The following is a 14051-nucleotide window of genomic DNA, read 5'->3' on the forward strand; positions in this document are numbered from 1 at the left end:
CATGCTGTGACAAGTTGCAAACTCACACTGATACCACAGCAGTCTTAGACGTGCATTTAATTTCCTGGTCTCTAAGATTAGTAGAGTTTATTTTCCCAAGAAATATGATACAATTTATTTGCAGTGATCGAAAGATATTCTGCTTACCCGTGCACCATCATTTCCAGCTGTACCTTCTGATCCTTTCTCACCAATAGAGCCCTGCAAAGATAGGGGGAAAAAAGATGTTAGCCTCTTTTATGTGCTGTTAACATGGATGAACTCTCCAAGTCTCTGTTAGTGTTGAATGGAGAGTAACTCTCAAGTCCAGTGTAAACAATGTCTGTTACAGATGATGATAGAAAGCAGAGTGAAAATCTGCAGCCAAAGCTTCATACATGAATTAACCCATGGTGCACTCGAAGCATGTCTGATTGTTTGTTTTCATGCCTCCGCCCGCGATAGCCGTGACCGAAGGCATGTTTTCAGGTTGTCCGCCCTTCTGTACGTCCGTAAGTACTAGGGTTGGGTACCGAAATCAGATGAATTACATCGCTACTACAGAGTACCGATTCAAGTCAAATCGTTTGGCACCGAATTCCAATACCTGCTGAGAGCGCATCTGTGTGTAAAATGTACTAAATAAATAACAATGTTGAAATTGATAAGTTTTTATTTTTATTTTTTACAACTGAAATTACATGATGATGTTTGTAATTATGGAGGGAGTAAAATACCGAAAAAGGTACCGTTCCCATTTGAACCTGGAATTCTGTGCTTGTTAATGCGATATCTCAGGAATGGAATTTCTTCAAATTTGCCTCAAATGTCCAAGGACCCAAGGATGAACTGATTAGATTTTGGTGGTCAAAGGTCAAAGTTCAAGGTGACTGTGACATCACAACCGCTCATTCCATGCTCATTAACACGATATCTCAGGAAGGCCTTGAGGGAATTTCTTCCAAATCGGCTCAAACATCCACTTGGACTCAAGGATGAACTGATTAGATTTTGGTGATCAAAGGTTAGTGGGATGTGGGTGGGGGGAGGGGGCGTGGTCAGGGCAAAGGGGCCATAGATACTAGCTAGGGATTAGTCTGACTGGCTTGAAGCAGCATGGTGGACTTAGCTCTCCCATTGGTGCCGACCATTTCAGTCGGTGCCAGATAGAAATCCCAATCCGCTCCCTGCAAGCTCTGCAATTGGCTCCAACCCGCTCTGACTGACCGGCTGCGGCCATATAAGAATTTCCTTTCCATCCCTCTGTGTCGAATCTGTGGATCTCAAATGCATCTTCTGCTGTGCGTGTCGAATCTGCCGATCTCAAATGCCTGCGCCGCTTTGAAACAATAACAACAGCAGCGCTAGCCGCTCGCTCATTGCTATGCTGAAAACGATTGATGTGGATTGTGCAATGAAGCCAGCCTGCATGGTACTTTCGGTGGATGGCTGTAAAGGTATTAAACAGAGCCTTTGCCCCCGCTAGTCTACGGTGGAGCTATTACCAGCCAGACTCTAGCAAGACTACTGTAGCTAGGGATAGGAAGGTCGCAGAGAGTCGGGGTTTGAGGGGTGGGTAGGGAAAGTGGCTGGATTGATGTGTGGTGGTTTAGGGGTAGGACCATTTTCCATGTGGAAAACGATTAGCCGTGATGTTGAGGTACCCCCAAACATTGCCTAAAGTGCCATAAGGCTGAATGGCCACACCACAATGTAGAATGCAACTTGACTCGTTGGCGGAGGCATACAACCGCGAGGTGGTATTTCTACTGTAGCTATTGTGTGACATTTAAATAAACTACAATAAATGATTAAAAAGCAAGAGGGGAAAAATGATGATGATGATGTTAAACTTACTCTGTCACCTTTGGGCCCCGGCGGGCCAGAGATGCCCCTCTCTCCTGGCATTCCCTGCAGACCTGGAGGGCCCAGATCACCAAGTGCACCAGGGGGACCGGGGCTGCCCTTTAGTCACAAACAAACAGGTTAACAGGCTTTCCATTGCAATCCCATGTTACTTATTACATCCAGGTGTATTTCCTTTTAACTATGACTGCTACACAATAATCTTCTAATACACACAGAGTTCCATGACCCTTGGGCCATTTAAACTGTTAAAACCTCATAATATATTTTTTATGAATATCAATGGTAAAAATAAGCATGCTTTTATACTCTCTAGAAAGAAAGAAAAAACAACACACTTTTATCTGAAAACAATCTTTGAATGTTTATTGCGGTGGTCGTGAAGTGGCCTGGGTAACCCAGCCTCGATCCACATGACCTCTATGTACTATCAGTCACGAAGAGTCACTGGCGGATTGGACTTTCAAAGTGTTTTCAGGAGAAGGGAGAGGGGCGGGTGTACCTCCCTTGATAGACAACTCCATCAGCCAACCAGCTTAGCACACATAGCACATGCGCAGTGCTTACTGCTTACACTACACGCATAGTCCGTGACGTCACGTTGAAGGCTGGATTTACGCAGGCTAGCCGTGAAGTGCAAATCACAATGACAAATAGCAAAACACAATAAAAAAAAAGACAAATAGGAAAACACAACAACAAATAACAATCTGGGTACCTTTTCCGGTAGAAGTTATTGTTGTGTTGTTGTGGTTTCTGTTTTGCTGTTGTGATTTCTGATTTGTGTTTTCTCTTTTGTTAATTTGATTTGCAATTTGTTGTTGTGTTCTCCTATTTGCCATTGTGTTTTTTGATTTGCTGTTGTGTTTTTCTATTTGTCGTTGTGATTTGTACTTAACGGCCACTGTAGATTATGAATGCAGTGGTATTCTTACTTTAACTATGACCCCACCGTACCTTTGGCCCGTCTGGACCTGGTCCACCAGGGATTCCCTTGGCACCCTGCAGACCAGTTGGCCCAAGCTCTCCTCTCTCTCCAGGAATCCCTCGCTCTCCCTGGGGCAGAAATCACGTCAGTTTCGGTGTCAGTTAGTCAGCTTCAGTGTCAGTTATTAGTCAGCTTCAGTGTTCACCATTTCAATCATAACACATGCAAATCAACACACGGGGAAGGGGGGCGGGAGGGTTACGTACCCGTGGTCCAAGTTGACCTGCGGCACCAAGCTCTCCATGGATACCCTGAATCAAACAGACAGACGTGTCCAGTCAAATGCCTTAACAAGCTACTGGTATTCAAACTAAAATTCTAGGACAGTTAAGAATGTGAGTCGTAGTAGTTGAAGGGTTTCTTGGTATTGCAAACATTAGCTAAGATAGTGTGACTCAAAACAATGAGAAGGTGCTTGCAATTGTGCCATAGTGCTTGTGCCTGTCCAAACAAGCCCATACACACTTACTTGGTCACCTGGTTTTCCGCCTTCTCCAGGGGGCCCTTGGTTTCCAGGCAAACCCTAAGTACACAAAAGCATCGTCAGACATGAAGATCAGAGAACATCTGCAGCACGGAAAGAGGGCTAATCACTCCCTGTGTACCAGCTTTTTACACCTATGTCCATAAACCTCTCTGCAACTTCTTCACATTACAACAACGAGAAACAGAGCGCGCTCCTTTCTAGCCTACCGTGTCTCGTCCTCGTCCTCCTTCCCCTCCTCCTCCCCATCACTCATTTCTACCGTACCCCGTTGGTTTCCCCTTGAGGTCGCAGACACCAGCCTCGCCCACTACGCAGGCTCTCATATGCAGCTCGGCTGCTGCACAGCCTTGCCCACAGCTTGGCCGCATGGCCTCACCTGCCCAACTGTGCGCTGCGCTATTCCCTCTCCAATTACAGTGTGGTGAGATAACGCACCTGGAATCCATTTACACCCGGAGGTCCCTGCTCCCCTCTGTCTCCTGCAACACCCTGTGAGAGGAGATGGCATTCAAGCATTATTTGTGATATCAGTAAAAATGCATTGTGCAATGGCTGTAATGGATTAGAAAGCAGAGACTTACAGCTGGACCAGGTGGACCAGCAGGGCCGACTTCTCCATCTTTCCCAGGAGGTCCCTAGAAACAAAAAAGACAGTCAGCAAAGCCGGTCTTCCCAAATCTGGAAGGAGCTGGCGTACTTGATTTCTCAAGACTGTGTGGGGCTTTCAGGTAAGTTCACTTGAGATAAGATGAAATTCTATTGATCTCTGTGAGGAAACTGGATCACAGCAGAAGCAAAGAATAGGATATAATTAAGAGTAAGTACAATGAATAGAAAATACTGAAGCTAATGCACCAACCAACCAAAACACATTGCTCATAAATACAGTATACAGTGCATTCCTGCATTCTCCTCCTATTTGCTGTGTCATACGTGTGTGGGATATGTCCTTTAATCTCATGCCCGCAATTTAACAACGCATATTACACAATGTATCATTGACAATAAGTACTCACTCTTTGACCTGACACTCCTAGGGATCCTTGTTCACCTGTCTTTCCTGGGTCACCCTTTGAGTTGAAAACATGTTTTGGGATTAGAGACAGAAGAGTAGACAAACAGACTGACGTGATTGTCGTTATGAGTGTGGCGTCTTACGTTGAAGCCCTTGGGGCCTGGTAATCCCATGGTTCCTGCTGGTCCCCTGTTTCCAATAGACCCTGCAGGCCCAGGACGGCCATCCTCACCCGGGGCACCCTACACAAGGAACAAAGCAGCCATCACCTGTGTGTTATCATAGCCTCATAGTGAACTTGTATAGACAATGTGTTATCGTGAACTTGTATAGACAATTCATGTGTTATCATAACCTCATAGTGAACTTGTATAGACAATGAATATATTATGTAACATAACCTCATAGTGAACTTGTATAGACAATTCATGTGTTATCATAACCTCATAGTGAACTTGTATAGACAATGAATATATTATGTAACATAACCTCATAGTGAACTTGTATAGACAATTCATGTGTTATCATAACCTCATAGTGAACTTGTATAGACAATGAATATATTATGTAACATAACCTCATAGTGAACTTGTATAGACAATGAATATATTATGTAACATAACCTCATAGTGAACTTGTATAGACAATGAATATATTATGTAACATAACCTCATAGTGAACTTGTATAGACAATGAATATATTATGTAACATAACCTCATAGTGAACTTGTATAGACAATTCATGTGTTATCATAACCTCATAGTGAACTTGTATAGACAATGAATATATTATGTAACATAACCTCATAGTGAACTTGTATAGACAATGAATATATTATGTAACATAACCTCATAGTGAACTTGTATAGACAATGAATATATTATGTAACATAACCTCATAGTGAACTTGTATAGAGAATGAATGTGTTATCATAACCTCATAGTGAACTTGTATAGACAATTAATGTGTTATCATAACCTCATAGTGAACTTGTATAGACAATTAATGTGTTATCATAACCTCATAGTGAACTTGTATAGACAATTAATGATGTAACCTGATGGAGCAATGTACAGTGTCAGCCATCTTCAGCTGGTGCTCCCAGCCGAAGGCCTTTCAGCTACTTTGTTACCCTAAGGGACATTGCTCTAGAGAAACTAACGATATCTATATTGTTTATTAACACGTTCACTGCCATTGACGAGTTATCTCGGCTTACAGAATCCGACGGTTCACTGCCAAGGACGAGTTATCTCGGCTTAAAAAAAAAAAAAAAATTTGACGGTGGGACGTGGATCAACTCTCCCCACGTCTCCTATAAAAATATTGGAGTCAGCGAACGTGTACAACCCATTCCACGGACCCACTAAGTGGCGACAGTGCTCTCCACACTAGGAAACGCAGAGCCAAAACTGTAGGGTAACGCGCGAGGAAACCATTCTCTACTGTAAAATGGATTGGCGAAAACGCTTTCATCGCGCATTATCGCGCTGGGAGCTGGCGGTGGGGGATTCCAAAAATAGACTGGGTGGAAAACACTTTGAAACACGCAGCATAAAGCCTAGAATCGCACAAAGCTTCATCAAAGCTCTCAAACCCAAGAAACAAGTGAGCCCTATCCACACTCGCTGCCAGGGAGGGAGGCTGCTCAAACTCGCAGCAGCAGCAGCAGCAGCAGAACACTCGCTTGTGACAAACGCAGGCTGAAAGCCACCAGACACGCCCACGGAGGGAGGAGTTGGAAGCAGAGGGGGGTTTCCTGCTGTTATGGAGGAAATTACTGTTCAAAACTATTGTTTAGATGTCTGACGTCTTACTGATGCCAAAAATGAATGGTTAAAGTGACTGTTCTATCGAATTTCACAAAAAGCCGTTTATCTCAGAATAAATTTCCAGACGGTGAAACCATGCTGTATTCAACTGCTAATGCTTACATAACTACTAACTCTACAAACTAACTCTTTTAGACAGAGAAAGCACACATTCTATTAGTTCTTTTGAGATATTGTGTGTTCACAAAATCTTAGCAGAAAAGAATCCTCGGGTCTTGAAAGATGAGCCAGAATCCTCAAAAAAAACCTCTGGCAGAACCTACCTACAGTAAAAAAAAAAAGGCTGGCAGTGAATGTGTTAAGAGGTTGAATTAGTTTAAGTTATGTTATGTTAAGTTAAGTTTAAGTATATTAAGTTAAGTTTTAACTTTGTTTAATCTGACAAAGACCTCCCTGCGCCAATTGAAGATTGCTGCATCTGTAACCTACCAGTGGTCCTGGCTTGCCCTCTGCCCCCTGGACTCCAGGAGTGCCGGTCAGACCCTTTGGAGAAGAGAAAGAAGTTGAGAAAAGAGAACATTGAGCTGAAGAAGTGAACACAGTAAATGTAGTGTGTGCGGAGAGTGGAAAGCCAAGCTCTTCAATGTTACCCTTGCACCTGGTAGACCAGGTTCTCCAGTGCGTCCAGGATCTCCTGCAGAAGCCTTTGGCCCTGGTGGGCCAGAGGTTCCACGATCTCCTTGAGCGCCCTTCAGAGACAAAATGATAATGGATTACAAGATTATACTTTCTCTTTGCCAACTTAAAGTGCCTTCGAGCAAAGCAGTGTGTGTAAAGTTAGCTACTATGGTGCTATTATCACATCTTGTGTATCATTTCCAGAAACCGGTCCACAGTGAAAGTAATGATTCCGTTTAATAATCACTCAAAATATATACATTATATACTCCACCGACCTTATGTCCTGGCAATCCATCAGCACCAGGGAATCCTCTGTTACCAGGAGATCCCTGAAAAACAAGCCCATTAGTTACCACCCATTAGTCCTCAGAAGAAGAGTTGCTTACATCCTTATTTAACCAGAGGAAGTCGACTAAGCGAACACATCCTGGTAACGCCGCCTAAAATTAAGTCTCTTGAGCAGAACAGGTTGCCTCTAGATATGTTCCCCCCCAAAAAATCAGCACCATCTAATATAAGTAAACCACTTCCCAATCATCCATGAATCAATATACTTTCTACATAATATTGGAGCATTTCCAATTCCGCACACTAAATTGCAGATTTTGCTGAAAGTGATTTATTGTGTCCCTGATCTTTTCAATGTGATTAATTTCCTAAATTGAAGTCATTATTGAGATGACCCCTGTGTTGAAAGTGCGTCTCTCTGACTGATGAACATTACAGAGCCAGGCAGAGCGCTGACTCACCCTCTCGCCGACGGGACCGTGAGGGCCGAGGGAGCCTGCGTCTCCGCGTGGTCCTCGCTTCCCTTCCTCGCCCTGAGGTCCGAGCACTCCCTGAGAGCCCCCGGGACCCTAGAAAAAAAGACAGTCACAAACATGCTATGAAGCCAAGAAGTAAGTAGTGTCTGTTCATTTACTGTAGTTCAGTTACAGCTCAGTTTTGTCATTGGCCAAAGATGGGTTTCAGTCATTCACCTTTAAGTATCATTTTGTGTGCATTGTACAGAAGTTGTAGTATATTTCTACTAATATCATTGGAGCTTACAATTTCTCCTTTGGGTCCAGACTCTCCTTTGAAACCTGCTACGCCGACATCTCCCTATAAGACAAACATGCAGGAATGTGAGTCTACAAATGGCGGAAATTCACTTCTCCTTATATATAGTTTTAAATGGCACAGAAAACTAAAGGCAGTTTACCAATTGTCCTTTGATTCCAGGCTGGCCAGTGCTTCCCTGGGGTCCTGGAGGGCCAGAGGGTCCAAGATGGCCGCCTGGACCGCCTGGACCCACATTACCCTGTAAAGGAGAACCGCTTCTTCATCATCCGCCAATCATACATTGGCGGCCACATTACATGTGGCCTATGTATATCCGCATCAGATATGGTCAATATAATTTGCACTGAATGATTGTTTACATACCACTGGGCCTTTGCTACCTGGACCACCATCTGTACCCCAGGGTCCCTTTAAACATAGAATATGTCCAGTTAGAACAACAAGGCAAAGCACTGTGCAGTGTGTTGAGCTGTTCAGTGTGGTGATAAACTCACCAAACTAACCTGAGCAACATTACCATTACCATGCAACAACGTATCTACTCGAATGTTCACTGGTAACAAAATGTTCCTGTGACTGAAGTCATATTTGTGAAGTGATATATAGGAAACACAACTACTCTGTTGCCCATCACAGTCGGTTAAAAAGTTGCTATATGTGTCAGTTCCTTATGATGTGCTACATCTGATAAGAACAGGTCAAAACAAACTAACCCGGAGGCCAACTGATCCAGCCCTGCCCAGGTGACCTGTCTCTCCTCTCTGGCCCTGTGGGCCCTCGGGACCTCGGACTCCAGTGGGACCAGGTTGTCCCTGCGGAAGACAGAAGACGGTTGAGACATTTTCAAACCTCTTTACAAACAAAGGAAGGCGTTCATGCTTGAGGTTAAACTACTGTACCTATCAACCGTATCCACAAATTGTCAGTGGCAATAAGTGAAGAGAATCAGAATAACTTTAACGACCTTTAAGGAAAGTACAACCAATATACAGAAATGTGCTTTGATGACATTAACAGAGAATGTATAAGTCTTTAACAAAATCAGATCATGCATAGATAATTATTAGAGCCCATATAGTGTGAGAAGATAGTTCATGGAAGTGTCTGGTAGGTGTGTTGCTGATCTTACCTTCATTCCTGGAGTTCCGGGATAGCCGGGTGGGCCGCTGACCCCCAAGGGACCCTGTTAACCGACAGCAATGACATGAGCCTGCATTAATGCAGCGCTAATACATGTGAATAGTGATGGTAGAGTCTAGATACACACGGGCATTCAGGGTACGGCTAACATTCTACCATTACTACCACTCTGTCTTTATGCCATCTAAGCACTTCAGCTTTTGTTCTTTCTTTTTTGCCATTATCAATGCTTACCATAATACACAAGTGACAGTAGAGTAGCAACAAACAAAGAAAAGAAAAGAAAGAAAGAAATCAACGTGGCTAACATCATCAGCAAAGTGCAACAACAAAAAAGTGTTCAGATTTCTTTCACTGATGAAAAGCTACATTGTTTGGATGGGAAATTACAAGCAGGGGATGAGAATCTACTAGTGTGTTTTCTCATTCTGCTCCACCTCTCCATGTCCATCTATACTAAACTGCGTAGGATATGGGTAATATAATGATTTTATTATGTAATATAATCATTCTGGTAAAATATGTCCTTACCATTGGACCTGATTTTCCGAGGTTACCAGGTGGACCACGCGTACCCTAAGAGACAATAAAAGTCCACGTTGACTGATGATTCACAGAAGCATTGATGCAAGTCAGTTGGTGACCCTTTAAAAAATGGTTGATTTATCATTCTAGAACACGACTCAAAAACATACACATATCAATGACTTGAAATGGCACGACACCAAAGACAAACAATCGGTACAGTAGCAAGTGTTTTCAATGCGCTGCAATGATTTCCTCCTTACCGACACACCGCTGGGTCCAGAGCGCCCCCTCTCCCCTGGCATCCCAGCAGGTCCCTACAATACACAGGAACACATGACTCTTCAAAATCAAAACACTCAGAAAGTAGTACAACTCAAGCCACAGTACATAGATCATTGTCCCATATACTGTAGGTGTGTGTGTACTGCAGTCCATGGAAAATCACAACATACTAAAGCTATATAAAAAAAAGCATTATAAAATATTCCCACGTCTTGTTGGAGAAAGTGCAGGTTATGGTTTTATCTTGCTAATGTCCCGCCATAATCACCATTATATAGCCTACTGAACATAACCAGTTATGCTAATGATGCAATTCATTATGCTAATAAAGCGATTAATTGGCAAGTAGTTTCACCCTCCCTCCCTCCCTCCCGAACAGGCGCCCCGACCGACCAGAGGAGGCGCTAGTGCAGCGACCAGGACTCATACCCCACTGGCTTCCCACCTGCAGACATGGCCAATTGTGTCTGTAGGAACATCTGACCAAGCCGGAGGTAACAGCCCTCGTGTAAAGGTGAGGGAATAGACCGCTGCACTACTCGGATGCCCCACACACACACATGGTGAGATTATTGAATGTTGATGTTGTTAAAGCATTAAGGAGTTACAGGAGTTTCGACAAAATCTGTTTTTCCTCATTGATGTGCAAATGTATGCAGCAAGTTGCTCCAAAATCTAATCAGCTCATCAGCTCTATAGGGGGAACACACACACACACACACACACACACACACACACACACACACACACACACACACACACACACACACACACACACACACACACACACACACACACACACACACACACACACACACACACACACACACACACACACACACACACACACACACACACACACAGATAATAATGTCATGATGACACAATGCACCATGGTGGTGGGATAAGAAAAAGTGTGACTGATAAATGAGTAATGCTTTTTAGCGTTTTAGCGTTTTTAGCTCCAGGTGGTGATACACAAGTCGACCCCTTGTCGACAACTTGTTACAGTCATTTGGTTTGGAGCAGCAATGCTGAGGCAACTTGTTAAAGTCATTTGGTTTGGAGCAGCAATGCTGAGACAACTTGTTAAAGTCATTTGGTTTGGAGCAGCAATGCTGAGACAACTTGTTAAAGTAATTTGGTTTGGAGCAGCAATGCTGAGGCAACTTGTTAAAGTCATTTGGTTTGGAGCAGCAATGCTGAGACAACTTGTTACAGTCATTTGGTTTGGAGCAGCAATGCTGAGACAACTTGTTACAGTCATTTGGTTTGGAGCAGCAATGCTGAGGCAACTTGTAATTTGGTTGTAATTTGGTTTGGAGCAGCAATGCTGAGACAACTTGTTACAGTCATTTGGTTTGGAGCAGCAATGCTGAGACAACTTGTTACAGTCATTTGGTTTGGAGCAGCAATGCTGAGGCAACTTGTTACAGTCATTTGGTTTGGAGCAGCAATGCTGAGACAACTTGTTACAGTCATTTGGTTTGGAGCAGCAATGCTGAGGCAACTTGTTACAGTCATTTGGTTTGGAGCAGCAATGCTGAGACAACTTGTTACAGTCATTTGGTTTGGAGCAGCAATGCTGAGACAACTTGTTAAAGTCATTTGGTTTGGAGCAGCAATGCTGAGGCAACTTGTTACAGTCTTGCTATGTGCATCACTTCAACAGTAGACATTAGAACATATTGCTTTGGGTAATGGGACTTTAATATTATTTAATATAATTACCATGGCTCCAGGTCCCCCCATTGGACCAGTGGGGCCGTTAGCTCCCTAGAAAAAGACAAAAACGAAGAGAAATGTGTTTCATACTGTAGTCTGACAGCAGTTATCCATGGCAGGATGTTTACAAGACAAGTAAGGAAGTATACAGGTATCGATAAACCAACCATCAATCAGTCAAATCAACCAATCAGACAAAAAGACGGATACCATGTAACCATGTTTCATTTTCTTTTTGTTTTTACCTTGGATCCGACGGCTCCTGTTTCACCTTTTTGTCCAAGTATACCACCATGACCCTAAAAAAAACAACAACAACAACAACACACAAATCTGTTATCATACGCTATTATCATTTGGGATTTATTTGTAGCGCTGAAATGCTATGTCACAAGTTATTTATTGTTTAAGCATGCACAGAGAATAAGAAAAACATAAATAAATAAATAAATAAATAAATAAATAAATAAATAAATAAATAAGTAAATAAATAAGTAAATAAATAAATAAATAAATAAATAAATAAATAAATAAATAAATAAATAAAGTATTATTAAAGTATTATTTTAAGCTCCATAAAGTAGTTGTGGTGCAATATCTGAGCAGTGGAGAAATTTGAAAATAACACATTTTGTGGGAATGTCATTAATGAGTTTCTTGTCACCAAGCCCGGTTCTACAGGGGGTGCAAGAGCATGCAAGGCACCCTCAGTTGGAATTAACATGCTTGTGAATTATGGCTATACAAATAAATCTGACGACTTGAGGAGGTGGTGGAGGAAGAAGAGGACGGGGCAGTACACTCCAGCTTGGAGGCTCCGCCCTCTAGCACAGAGGCTCCACCCCTCCAGCACAGAGGCCCCACCCTCCAATACAGAGGCCCCACCCCCCTAATGTGTTAATAACTGGGCTGGGATATAATAATGTTGACTGCACATAGGAGAAATATGTTCATTCACTATATACATTAGATCAGACCTGGGCAAGTGGCGCTCGCGGGCCACATGCCACCTGTGTGGCCTGCGCTGGATTTGCAAAAAAAAAAAAAAAGTACAGTGCACCTGAATGCAACATGCAAGATACCCGCTGAATACGTGTCCAAATGCCCATGTCATTCTGGCCAATACTCCACTTCTGTTATAACATTTCAGTTTGGAATATGGAATATTAAAACGATTTTTTTAAACGATTTTTTCCGACGGCAGCCCGTCTTTATTGTCACACAACACACTACAACACATGCACGGAGGGCCACAAGACACACATGCTGACGGTGGCCGGTGAAATTTGTCCTCTGCATTTAACCCATCCTGGCTTTGTCCTTTCCTCCTGGGGCAGGCCAGGAGCAGTGGTCGCTTTCTCGTACAGCGCCCAGAGACCAACTTCGGATGTTGTCGTCACTGGTCGGATGACGATGACGATCTGATCTTCTGCATGTTTTTAGTGGGGGGGGGGTTATATACGGAGGAACCCCCCTGGGGGAGCACGGGGAGAACATGCAAACTCCACACAGACAGAAAGGCCCTTACGACGAGATACCCCACCTGGGCAGTAGGCACTGAGGATATGGGGGGGAACACAACCACAGCGCCCACAGTGTCCCAGGTGAGAATCGAACTCAGGACCTTCTGACTGCGAGGCGACAGCTCTACCACTGAGGCTAAAAGGCTAAAAGGCTAAAAGTAATCTCATGTGTAAGACATGACTGTTCTACATTGAAGTAAAAATGTAAATAATTAACTTGTTGGTTTTTGATTTTTTTAGCTTCAAGAGTGCATTTTTGTTCGTATGACCCTCAACACAGGCTTTGAGAATCCCGGGCCACTTACTGATACTTATGCTTAAATGAACCCACTCATATTCTGGTTTATTTCAAGTACCGGTAAAACATTTTGGCTAGTGAAAATTCTAATTGGCTGGTAACTTTAAAATCTAGCAGCCATATTGGCAGGTGGTCAAAAAAGTTAATTTCAAGCCCTGCAGGGAGAGCAGGTGGTGATATAGGAGTGAGTGAGAAAAGGAACAAATATTTGTGTTTAAGACTGAATGATGACACCACAACTGTTCATTTAAAATGACTTATTCCTCTAAATCTGACTTCAAATGCCCCAAATTTTTTCGCGCCGGCGCCGTTCGGCCCCCAACCCTCAGCAAAATGTGGCCCTTTGGTAGCGAGGACATTTTTTTGTGGTCCTCTCTATCATCAAAGTTCCTGGGTTACGGCATGACAATATTTGTTCGGCCCCCGGCAACAATCTGGGTTTCTCATGTGGCCCCCCATGAAAAATAATTGCCCACCCCTGCATTAGATGCACTGTGTTATCCCATAAAACCATAAAACACAACTTTTCACCTACATTGCCATGAAAATGTAAAAAAGAAAAGAAAAAAGATTGATTCTTTCAAAGGGTTACTAATGACACATGATTCTGATATTTTCATGTCTGGGAAAAATTCTGGATTAAATGGGTTCAATCTTGCACCAAATCTGTGTAACAAATGACATCAACCCCAAAATTGCTG

At 43.1% G+C, this 14051-nt stretch overlaps 1 protein-coding gene across 1 annotated transcript in view; it reads right to left on the reverse strand.

The window, feature by feature from the left end:
• Nucleotides 1–14051, reverse strand: part of LOC310781252 (uncharacterized protein) — a 74383-nt gene that overhangs the window by 13086 nt on the left and 47246 nt on the right. The window contains exons 14-35 of the mRNA XM_083641825.1: nucleotides 11775–11828; nucleotides 11536–11580; nucleotides 9783–9836; nucleotides 9526–9570; nucleotides 8984–9037; nucleotides 8568–8666; nucleotides 8218–8262; nucleotides 7994–8092; nucleotides 7840–7893; nucleotides 7539–7646; nucleotides 7065–7118; nucleotides 6759–6857; nucleotides 6598–6651; nucleotides 4479–4577; nucleotides 4337–4390; nucleotides 3902–3955; nucleotides 3756–3809; nucleotides 3303–3356; nucleotides 3040–3084; nucleotides 2803–2901; nucleotides 1837–1944; nucleotides 148–201 (exon numbers count right to left, since the gene is read on the reverse strand). Coding sequence (XP_083497951.1) covers nucleotides 148–201; nucleotides 1837–1944; nucleotides 2803–2901; nucleotides 3040–3084; nucleotides 3303–3356; nucleotides 3756–3809; nucleotides 3902–3955; nucleotides 4337–4390; nucleotides 4479–4577; nucleotides 6598–6651; nucleotides 6759–6857; nucleotides 7065–7118; nucleotides 7539–7646; nucleotides 7840–7893; nucleotides 7994–8092; nucleotides 8218–8262; nucleotides 8568–8666; nucleotides 8984–9037; nucleotides 9526–9570; nucleotides 9783–9836; nucleotides 11536–11580; nucleotides 11775–11828 — 1485 coding nt within the window. The remainder of the gene's footprint in view (nucleotides 1–147; nucleotides 202–1836; nucleotides 1945–2802; nucleotides 2902–3039; nucleotides 3085–3302; nucleotides 3357–3755; nucleotides 3810–3901; nucleotides 3956–4336; nucleotides 4391–4478; nucleotides 4578–6597; nucleotides 6652–6758; nucleotides 6858–7064; nucleotides 7119–7538; nucleotides 7647–7839; nucleotides 7894–7993; nucleotides 8093–8217; nucleotides 8263–8567; nucleotides 8667–8983; nucleotides 9038–9525; nucleotides 9571–9782; nucleotides 9837–11535; nucleotides 11581–11774; nucleotides 11829–14051) is intronic.

The sequence above is a fragment of the Poromitra crassiceps genome, assembly GCF_964638095.1.
Source record: "Poromitra crassiceps genome assembly, chromosome: 8".
Classification (NCBI taxonomy): Eukaryota; Metazoa; Chordata; class Actinopteri; order Beryciformes; family Melamphaidae; genus Poromitra; species Poromitra crassiceps.